Source organism: Helianthus annuus, chromosome 16 (assembly GCF_002127325.2).
Source record: "Helianthus annuus cultivar XRQ/B chromosome 16, HanXRQr2.0-SUNRISE, whole genome shotgun sequence".
Classification (NCBI taxonomy): domain Eukaryota; kingdom Viridiplantae; phylum Streptophyta; class Magnoliopsida; order Asterales; family Asteraceae; genus Helianthus; species Helianthus annuus.
The window spans coordinates 171233159-171244956 of NC_035448.2; the positions used below are offsets into that span (position 1 = coordinate 171233159).

Sequence of the window (11798 nt, forward strand, 5' to 3'; positions counted from 1 at the left end):
GTTTCACCTGTTGACCGATAATAATTTAAACTTTAAAAATTCTCTCCAACAATCCCACCTTGTGAGAATTTGACCCCCATTGATCCTTTTATAACATATAAGAATTTGGCATCCTGAATCAATTCAAGTGCATCTGCAACCTCCTTAATTAAATTAAGTGCACCTACAATTTGAAAAGGATTGATAGTGACCAAATTCTTACAAGTTGGGATCGATGGGGGAATATTTAGAGTTGAGATTGTTATCAGCCAACAGGTGAAACTTAGGATTATTAAAATCTAATTACCCTTTTTTTATTGGTAACAAATGTCTGACATGTACGCAAACAACTATGAGATGGGACTGCAATTAAAAAATAAAAAAATAATAAATAAAAAAAAAAAAAACCTGCCATACCCAGCCCAGCCCACCTCATCCCTTGTTAGATATGAAGACCCCATGATCTTGCATGGAAATTGTGCGATTGAAGAAATCCAAACGATGACTATTTACACATGTGATGTGTTTTCCTGGTCGCCTTCGGTTTGCCTGTATGTGATTAATCAGACATATTGCATACCGGTAACAGGGTTGCAGAAAATACGGCTGAAAGGAGGAAAGCTCAAGCCAAACTAAAGAAGGATTTCTTTCTTATCACATATTGCGAATTACTAGACTAAGGTGATTTTTGTCGGGGTTATACTATCGAATACAAATACAAACCGATAAGTGTCGGAAAATCATTGCAAATCGGATTTATCAGTTCACTTAACACTAAAATCTTCTGAGAAAAAAATAAGTTTGTATTATCAACACTACGCGTTTACGCATGGCCACTTGTACTATATGCTTCAATAGTAGTACTCAACGCACACATTATACGCTAATCTGCAAACTTTCATGGTTGACTGGGCCTTCTTTTCCCTGCATCTGTCCTCATTTTTTTAACAGGGTTAGCCCAACCAAAGCTAGATCCACTCCCATTTCCCTGCTGACCACCCGTTTGACTTTGACTCGGTCTAGTTTGACCCGGACTCCTGATCCCGCGACCCATAGACGAAACAGGACCAGCTCTGTCTTTTCTTTTCTTCTTGCAGATAACTAGCTCACCCGGATGGGAGATCGGTCTAGGTTCTTCCTGAGCATGAGACGGACCCGCACCCCCGGTGCTGGTGTTTCCGAACCGTGTTTCTCTAGCAGGGATGGACCCACGAGAAAGCGGTCTCCGGGGGAGACTTGGTTCGGGCTCTGGGTCATTCATCGGTTTTGGTCTCTTGGTTTGACCAATAGGTGGTACCCCTCTAGGAGACGAGGATGCCATTGGGCCAGAGAAAGTGAGTGCACTCCTGGCTTCTCGGAAGTCTGTATCGGGAAACGCAATTTTCATTATATCAAAAAACAGATCGTGCACCTTCCTCGCTTCAGACCTCACCTGCTCATCAAAAATATTGTTGTATAGTATATTAATTTTCATTAATTAAACTTCTTACCTACCACATATGTTATTGCTCAAACTTATCATCAGCATAGTTTCATATAATACTAGTAAATAGACTCGCGAGCGTTGCAGCGTCGGTACATTGCAAACATCGAACGGATTAGTGCAAGTGTTATGTGACCCGCGGCCGATTGGCAGCAATCAAAAGCGGCTTATTATAGCTTTAGAAAAAAATATAAAATACATGAAACGCAGAGTAACTCCAATTTATACCGTTGAATGATATAATGTATTATATTTAGCGACACTCGGGTTGCTATGTAAAGAAAACGTATTATACCTGCACTGACTTGTTTCCCAAGAAAAGTTTTCATCTAAACGTAGATCAACTCGAATTTATACCGACACATACATAAAAATCCGCATGTAAGAATTTAGTTATTTTCAAGTAAAGGAACAAAAGGGGCAAAGTCAAAACTTTTGATACTCAAGTAGGTTAATGACGAATTAGTTCTTTAAAAAAGAAATTAGCGAACAAAAATCATTAAAGAAAATTATGTCTAAACGTAAATCAACTCAAATTTATACCGACACGTACATAAAAATCAGCACGTGAGAACCTTTTTTTTTTCAAGTAAAGGAACGAAAGGGGTAAAGTCGAAACTTTCGAGACTCAAGGAAGTTAACGATAAATCAGTTCTAAGAAAAAGAAATTAGCGAACGAAGATCATTAAAGAAAATAATATGTTAAAACCGCATATTGTACATGGGTAAAGTTGGATTATTAGAAACTAGAGGGATTAAACATTAATGTTTGCAAAGCCAAGGGACTAAAACTGCTATGTAGTGAAACTTTGGGTAAAAAATGCAATGCAAACTTTGAAAGTATAGGGGATGCCGATAAGATGGAGCAGGGGCTAAAAATACCATTTCGCAAAGTTGGGGGTGGATTTATCATTGCGCATGGAGCAGAGGTTAAAAATATAATTTCGCAATGTTGGGGTGGCCTTGTTTTTTTATATGGAGGGTTGGTGGCTTACATTTCTTCTTAAGATAGAGGTAATATATATTTATAAGTTGAAGAGTCGAAATACCTCATGGGAAAATCCGAAATACTGCATGCCGCCTTTTAGCATAAGTTGCACATCAGCAATCAGATCAGTAACTTCATTGTACTCCACTTGGTCAACTCGCAGCTCAATCTTTCTTAGATCAAGAAGACCGTTTCCCGCACCGCTCCTGGGACTTTCAGTTCTCTTCCATAAATCAGTTAGCAACGGAATAATTTGTTGACCTTCTTTGTCGATTCTCCTCTGGATCTTGGTGATTACATTTTTGCACTGCAGTAAGCAAATTATTCAAGACTTGACATCAAACTTGGAAGAGATAGATATCATAGAAAATTATGTGGAACAACTCCTATTAACTACAACTAGAATTTTGACCCGCCGAGGGTTGCGCCGGCGTCGAAACTTGAAGTAACTCAAATTTATACCGTCAACCGCGTCAAGGCGTCAAGTATTTGACCCAACTCATTTCCAAACAAAATTTACGTCAGAATGCAGACCAACTGAAAAAAAACGTATTATATTTGACCTGACTCATTACCGAGAAAAATTTATGTCCAACGCAAACCAACCAAAAACGAACATAAAAATAAGCACAAAAACGAATTATATTTGACCCATAAACATAAAAATAAACACGTAAAACTCGAGAGGGTCAAAGTGACATTTTACAATTTTTTTATAAATGCTGAAAGTTGAGGTACATAAAAAGAAAAAAACAACACCGTAGATTAAAAAAAGCAAATCGCTACGGGACATTTTACATGACGATAAAAAGACCATGTCAAGGTGCCATGGTGGTATATTGGAAAGTTACGGAAAAATTATTGGTTTAGTTCGTTACGGCATCGACACTAACCTACTTATGACGGTACATATGGAATTTAGAAAAGCATTACGCTGAGAAAAACTGAAAAAAAAAAACGACAAAAAAGAAAACCTTATTTAAATTGAGGTGCTAAGCATGTCATTACCAAAGTTGATGGACCGTATGATAAATTTATTAAAGATCGGGTGTGAATGAAAACTATATAATAAAAAAAGCTACTTGTTTGCATTTTTGTAAATCTTTCATAAATTAATAATTAAAAAAAGATGATGCGTCTTAGCCACTATTGCTAAGACTGGCTAAGACACGGGACACCCTCTTATATATATATATATACACACACACACACACGCATACCCTTCTTTGCATAGCCTCAGTCATCATAGTTCCACCAAAAGACCCGCTTCCTTTCTTTACTTTAACATCCGATCTTTCTTTAAACTGCTCCTTAGTGTTTTCTGAAGGACCGGATACGGGATTTGTTCTTGTTGGTTGCCCGGCAATTTTCCGGGCAGGGGGAGTACGTTTAGCCTTCAATGAGGGGCTGCTCTGCCTCTGTTCATGCTTGTAAGCGTTATTCTCTTGAACCAACTTTCGGTCAGCCTGACCTTTTCGGTCAGCCTGACCTTTTCGGTCAGCATGTGATGTCCGATCTGGTTGAAAAGGCAGATGAGAGGACTGACCACGAAGGAGAGATGACCGGTCAACAGACTTGTTATCCGGCTTCACCACAGCAGGCCGTGGTCGAACACGAATGCTACGTTTGCGTTTTAATTTCGGTTGCAAAAGTTTTTCATTTTCATCGTGATCATGGTTCAAACTACCGGATTGTTGGAGGTCCATTTGTGAATCTCCAGACATAGCAATCTCACCTTCTTCTACATCATCATTCTAGTTGCATACATTGTGGGATAAAAAAAAGTTAGATACATGTGAAATTTAAAAAAAAGTAACATTTTGAGTGAGCTTGTAATTTTAAGCGAAGAAACGCATACCAGTCTTCTGGAACGAGGACCGGGCCGAGAATCTAACGCAGAAAGTGACCCGAATCTCTTGGAAGAATTAGAAGGAATTGGTATTGGTGTTAACTGTCTACTATCTGAAGATGATCCTGAAGAACCTGGTTCTTGAAGCATATGATTTTGTCGAGTAGAACCAGACGGTCCACCATTATTATACTCATACCTATTAACAGAAGCAGGAACATCCTCTTCTTCTAATTGACGTTTATCAACTATAGGTGTAGCTGTAGTTTCATCATCATTATCATCAGAATCCCCGATTTCTTCCTCCGCATTCACATTCTCTTCAGATGAAGCCTCAGAGAATTCCTCTATGTCGTCCAGCTCAGCATAATTCAGATACTTCTTTCCTTTAAGACGCGCCCTTCTTTGATGTGTAACATCTGAACCCATTTCACTTAATTCCACACCGATGTTATCGGTGTATAAGCTGTCCTTCAGGGGCTTTTTAGACATTCTGGCGACAGTAGCATTGACTTCTCGAGTACCCGCACGGAGCCATTTAGGAACTTGATCGTATCGTACCATCTCATCCGTCCAGTCATCTTCTTCATCCATTTGATCGAAAAGTTCAACTTCTTCTTCACTCCTAGCGATCATTCGGTTGACTTCTTGAAGTGACGGGACGTCATGAACAGTTTCTTGATATCTTTCTTCATCACGTAACAATGATTCCAAGGTTGACCGTCTTTCTTCATGTGTGGTTCTTTGGTCAAACCGTCCAGCATTTATGACCTCATCAGCCATGTCAATCTTATATTGTTGAATATTATTTCTTATCAGGCTCTCAATAGATCCTATGTAACGATCTTTACCCGCCAGATCATCATCCGAGTCAACACCACCTCCGTTCCTGAAATTATCCTCTTTTTGATGACTAGAAACTTTATCAACAACAGCTTCCATGTAAATGACTTTGACCTCTCGTGTTTGACCGATACGATGAGCTCTAGCAACCGCTTGTTCCTCGTTTTGCGGGTTTGGGTCGGGGTCGTATATGATAACTGTGTCAGCTGTTTGAAGATTTAAACCTCGTCCAGCTGCACGAATGCTGAGTAAAAAGATAAAACAATCGGTATCCGGGCTGTTAAAGTCAACAATTGCTGACTCGCGATCTTCCAAGCTGGTTGTACCATCAATTCTTCTGTACACGAGTCGACGCCACTGTAAATATTCCTCCAAGATATCTAACAGCTTTGTCATTGTACTAAATAAAAGTACGCGATGCCCTGTTCTTTGAAGCTTTATTAAGATTCTATCAAGAACCCATAACTTGCCACATGAATTAACAAGAAAGTCTTTCGACAGATCGTTAAAAAACGGGTAGTTAAGCAAAGGATGGTTGCACGTTTTCCTGAGTTCTATGATTTTGTTGTTCAAAGGCTTGAACGTTTTCGCTTGGTACATTGAGCTCTTTTGAACCTTGCGCTTCTCATCTTCTGGGTCGACCCGAATAGTACCAGTAGCTTTTATCCAATCGTATATCACACCTTGGATAGCTGACATTTTACATTTTAAAATGATCGAGATCTGCAATTATCATGTTTAAGGTCAGCCTCAAGGTACAGATTAAAAAAGTTAGAACAATAAGTACAATCAGGTAAAAAGGGTACTTTTTACTAGGGGTGACAATATCTGACACGACCTGAAAACACGACATGAATCTAACAAGAAATTCACGGGTTTGGGTTTAGTCTAAACGGGTTCGGGTCAGTTTCGGGTTGAACCCGTGAATCGGTTTAGCTAAAAAGGTTGGATTCGGTCAACCTGGTCGAGTTGGTGGATTCACCCGTTTAACTCATTTATATTATATTATATTACTTTATGATATGTTTTATGTCATTAATTAAATTGGGTGTGTATTTTATGCCATGATTATAACTTAAAAAGAGAAACTGACATCAGATTTCATAATTTAAATGTAATAATTCTATTATCTACATTTGTGTTTTTTTAAAGTAAGATTTAATTTTAATATATTAATTTGCAGAAAAAAATATAAAAAAAGGGTTGAACTGGTCGTGTTTGGGTTCATAGTTATAAACGGGTGAATCTGAGTTGCATTACGGGCCAAACTAGTAAATTAAAAAACTTGGTTTAAAAGGAAACGAGTCAAAAAGTGTTTTGGGTCAAACCCAGACCGACCCAACCTGTAAAATGTAGGGGTGCTAAATGGGTCGAAAAAAGCTTGATTACCTTTGGAGGAAGAGAACCTTCAACATCTTCAACACGACGTCTGAGCATGAAAGGCTCCAAGATTTGATGAAGTCGATGTATGATGATAACTTTTTTCTCGGTTTCGAGCCAATCATCTTCAGCATTGTGCGCGCCTTCTTTTTGGAAAGGCTGTGAAAACCAATCATGAAACACTTTTCGATTGTCAAACACATCAGGAAGCAGCAGATTCAACAATGACCAGAGCTCTTTAAGATCATTCTGCAAACAAAAAATAAAAAACACTTGCCAGCTCAGCATATGCAATTAAAACGTAAAACCGTAAAAGACAAAGACAGAGATTAAAATTTAAGATACCTGTAAGGGGGTCCCAGTGAGAAGAAGCCGCCTTTGGCATCGATATCTGTCAAGATCGCGTGCTAAAACAGACTCTCGGTCCTTCATTCTTTGTGCTTCGTCAATAACTATATATTTCCAGTCAACTCTAGAAAGTTTCGTTTTATCAAACATGACAAATTCGTAAGTTGTCACGAGGACATTGAATTTCAGTTTGGAAACCTCCTAACATGATAGAAAGAAAAACATGAGATCACTTAAACCTTGTAAAAATGGGAAAATGAAGAGAAGCGGGAAATTCTTACTTGGGTAAACAACTTTGACCGCTGATCTTTGTTACCGACGTAGTAGATACAGGACACGTTTGGTAACCAATTATGCAGCTCACTCTGCAGAGAAATAAGTTAGACAGACATGTAAACTAAAATATTAACACGATTACACGAACATGATTAAGGTTAACCAACCTTCCAGTTAACCAGAACAGCATTTGGAACGATTATAAGATGTGGGCCATAGTTGCTTTTGAACTCCATCAGATAAGCAATCAAAGCCATAACCTGCGAAAGGACGGTAAAGAAAATAAGATTTGGTTGCCAGGTGGACAGACGGAATTACAGGCGTGTATGGCTTACCTGGACAGTTTTCCCGAGACCCATTTCATCAGCCAATATACCATTCAATTTATTGTTATACAATGAAAGCATCCACTGCAATCCAACCTGGAAGTAACAACACAAGAAATTGATAAGAATATTTCTTTATCATTGACCAAATTATAAAACAAACACCTAACAAGTAACGATATAACAGAAATTATTAATTCATCTTTAACAAGGATAAAGCAACATACAAGCTGATAGTCACGTAAGGTTCCTTTTCGAAGCATTGAGGGTTGCCGTATGACCCTTTCACTGACAGCATGTGCAAGAGTATAATATCTGTTGTCAAAATGTAACAATTAAGAGATATGGTAAATTAATAAAAAGGTTCAAATGGATATACTAAAGACCGCATTATAAATTTTAATCAACTAGGAATATTTATTTGAAGCTTACTTGCTAACAGATGAACTATCTTGGGGTGCATTCATTTCAGAGAAACGGTTTCTTATTATAACTTCTTCCCTCGCACAAGATGCTGCAGCCCTCACTTCTTCTTCAGATAGACCCTTTAATTAACGAAATAACATTTATGTGAAACAAGAATAAATCAATAGATATGACACAAAAAAAAAAAATCATTCTCGTGTTTACGGTGTTACCTGAGCTCTTGCAGCTGCAGATGCAACATTCGCAGCCTCCTCAGCATCCTGTTGATTCTTGGCGGATGTAATTTTGCCTCCAAGTTTATTGAGATAATCTTCGGTCTGAGATAAAAACGAAGATAAAACCTCGTATCTCTCAGCAGCCTCACTGGGGACGCTATTTTGTTGCTCCATGAGAATCTCTCTATACCTCTCAACATCATTATTTTTCAACGCTTCCATTCTTTTACTACGATCGTCCCCATCGTTATTCTTGAAATATTCCCTCAACATCTTCTCATGATACTTAGCAACACCCTTGTTACGTGAAGTCCGTGCATCGCGGAGAGCCCAGTGAGATTCTAGAAGCTTCTTACGCCACTGGAAAATAATTTTCAGCTGTTTCGCTCTAATGGCTCTTTGAGCAGCTTGTACTTGTCTCTTGAGCTCCATTCGTTGGCGTTCACATAACCGAACAAATTTCCTATATGGTCTATCTGGCATAGCCATTATATCCTGCTGTTGCTGATCAACTTCTTCTCTCACGCGTGTCTGTAAATCTTGTAGTAGAAGTTTCTTTTCTTCAATCTGTAACCTTAAAACAAGATCCGGCCTTATCTTTTTTCTCTCCAGATTTACAGCTAGTAAGCCATTGATCTTTTTTAAACTTTCGTTTTTCTTTTTGTTAATCACTTCTACGCCTTCGTCAACAAGGAGATCCTTCACATCATATGCTAGAGTTAGATTGTTATTGTTGTTGAGCATCATACTCGATCCAAAAGAATCATGTTTCCGAGTGAAGAAAGGAAAGTCAAACAGCGGGCCATGGTACTTTCTAGAAGGACCGGGATCTTTCGTTTGAGACGGATTTACCGATTGCGAGACAACAGCATTGGTAGATGCAACCGCAACCGCCTTACCTTTGTCTGTGGGACCCTCACCTACATGAGAAGTTCTCTGATTCCCATGTTCTACCTCATGTTCCTGTTTGGTAGGAATTGCAGGATTTCTCTGTTCTTCTTTCGCAGGAAGAGAAACCGATGGAGTTTCGTTAATTACAGTTGTACCTTGTGCATTAGCTGTTGTACCTGCAATTGCTTTCTCCTCATGTGTTTCGCTTTTCGGATTATTCATCCCAGCAGACGATGTCACAGCCTGAAGATCTTTGTTTTTCGAATCCATAAGATTTCTACCAGCAGGGGCATTAATCTGCTGCAACTGCACTTCAAGTGGAGGCGGTGTGATAGCTTGAAGTAATTCCCGAGGCAGAATTTTCTCTCCTTTCTGTCATCAAGTCAAATCAAAAAGTCAACAAAAAGAAGGCATCTACAAAAGTAGTATGTATGATTAAAAGAACAGGTTTTGCAAACCTTTATACGCCTAAAAGCAAGAATTTGGGCTTTAAGAACATGAAGTTGCTGTTTCGTAAAGTTCGTGGGTGGTTTTGGTATATCCAATCCAACATTATTAGATGAAGACCTGTTCATTTGCTGTCTAGCATGCTGTATCGGCAACGATTCAGAACCAGTTACTGTGTTTTTGCTAAAATGATCTGAACCACCCTGGCTCATGTTAGCAGGTGACTGTGGGGGCGGCATAGAAGACATACCACTACCGTTAACAGTGGGTTGCCTAGGTGCCAACTGGTTCTCCCTCCCATGAATAGAAAACTGTTGACCTTGACCACCACTAGAATTGTTGACCAAGGGGGCATTTTGGGTTGACCCGATATGGCCAGGTGACATTGCCTGCCTTGCATTTGTAGAGCCTGAATGACCCGATACATCACTATGGGGAGAACTTTCATTTGCGACTTGTGGTGAAGTGACCTGCTGCTTTGACTGTGGGCCCATGTTGCTTTCGTTGGCTTTTTGTTGCCCAAGCATCCTAGACTGCATGATCGGCATTAGTTGTGCCATCAGATTAGCATTTTGCGGAAGCGAAAGATCAATGTTACGCTCAAGAGCCAAAGCCTGCATCGCCTGCATTTGTGCAGCCATTGCCACCTGGCTGTTTCCCATATTATGCATACCCTGTTGAGCTTGTGCAGCTTGCATCGGTCCCAAATTACTCCCTGGTATCACCTGCCCAAACGATGTCGGAACACCAAAATGCTTCTGATTTTGAATTCTACTTTGACCTTGACTCTCACTTTGACTTTGATCAGAAACCGCCTGATTGTTTTCCTCCATAACCTGCTTCCCTCCATGCCCAAATTGATCTGAAGGTTTCTTGGAAGACAAAACCTGTGCCTGAAATGCAAAGGCATCCTGCAATCTTGCATTTCCCATATTCAACTCTTGATCTTTCCCCATCACTCCCATTTTCATCTGCTGCTGCGCTTGCATACCCGACGAAGACTTCTGTTGCGCTTGTTGAGCATGAAGCGCATACTGCATATACGCCTGTTGCATCGGATTCATCATGTGTTGATCAAAACCAAGTCTTCCACTTTGCCCTTCCTCTTGGCCATGCTGCTGAGACACCCGTTGCATTTGTTGCATCGCGCTCGAACCCGAAGCAACACCACCTCCTAATCCTCCCTGCCTGATTCCAGCTTGATATGCTAATATAGCTTCTCTCCCTTCAGGGTTTCTTAGTAACTGTTGCTGCAATGCCTACATAAACAAACAATGTACATAAAATTCACTACACAGTACACACATCAACACATGTGAAAACAGAAAAGCTACACACATATAACCTAATTGTCCACGTGTTAAATTAAAATCTTTTCTTGCAAGTGTACACACAAAAAGTTCATTTATGAAGCCAAGTAAGTAAACCTAAGTATATGAGAATATATATAAGTAATAAAATCAACTATATAAAACAATTCATGCATAAAATAATAACAATTGCTGAAATTAGCTTCAGTACTCCAAAAACCCTAACCCTAACCTGCATATGCTGTTGCTGTTGGTGTTTCATCGGATCAAACCCTAAATTAGGCCGAGACACCGCCGACGACGAAGACGACGGCGATGCGGCGGCTGACGGTGGTCCGGCCACCACGTTGCTGCGGCCATGGCCACCACCACCTCCCTGCTGGGCCCCACCACCAGATTGCATACGAAAATTATGCAACAACTTCTATATTTAGAACCAAAAAGGTAACGGAATATCAGAGCGTAAAAATCGAACACCGTAATTAATCCAAAACCATCACGATCCACTCAACGGCTAATTAAAAAGCTAAAAGTTCTGAATTTTGCGATAAAATCGATAGTTTTGGATAATTTGAGATATTTTTGGCGCAAATCAGATCTTGAAGACGGCTAGAATCATCTGATTTGAGTACAGGTTATCTTTGTTTCTCTCTCTCTCACCTAGTGGTGTGTGGAGATTTGAGGCCCAATTGGTGTTTGCAATTTCATCAGTCAATGAAACCCTAGAACAACTGTCTAATTTTTTACCCAAAACTATTTTTGTGTAATGTTTTGCGTGTGGGGGTGTATGGTATACGCCTTCATCATGATTTTGTATAAGCTGGGTCCCACTATATTTGTAACCCGAGGTGGGTTGCATTAACTTTGGTTAGATGAGTGGTCCCATCGTTGTATTTTTTCATTAGAGTTAGTTACGTTTGTGATTCTTAAAAATAATCATTACAGTTAGTTTAAAAATTACTAAAATATACCGTATATTTTTATTTTTTAACAATTACAGTTCACATCTACTAACGTCAATTAGTTATTTTGTTAGT

The 11798-nt window shown here is 39.4% G+C and overlaps 1 protein-coding gene across 2 annotated transcripts; it reads right to left on the reverse strand.

Moving 5' to 3' along the window:
* Positions 1-612: 612 nt before the first annotated feature.
* LOC110916103 (ATP-dependent helicase BRM) lies at positions 613-11526 on the reverse strand. 2 transcript variants are annotated; one of them, XM_022160862.2, is made up of 15 exons: positions 10994-11526; positions 9463-10710; positions 8111-9376; positions 7905-8017; positions 7700-7787; positions 7482-7568; positions 7314-7406; positions 7152-7235; positions 6868-7071; positions 6532-6771; positions 4309-5865; positions 3953-4204; positions 3671-3916; positions 2512-2757; positions 613-1411 (listed from the first exon to the last, which is right to left on the reverse strand). In XM_022160862.2, exons 1-15 carry the CDS (start codon positions 11162-11164, stop codon positions 878-880), a joined length of 6429 nt encoding a protein of 2142 aa, XP_022016554.1. In that variant the 5' UTR covers positions 11165-11526; the 3' UTR covers positions 613-877. The 2 variants fall into 2 exon arrangements, with proteins under 2 accessions (XP_022016554.1, XP_022016553.1); XM_022160861.2 differs by having other exon boundaries at positions 3671-4204.
* Between the last annotated feature and the right edge of the window lie 272 nt (positions 11527-11798).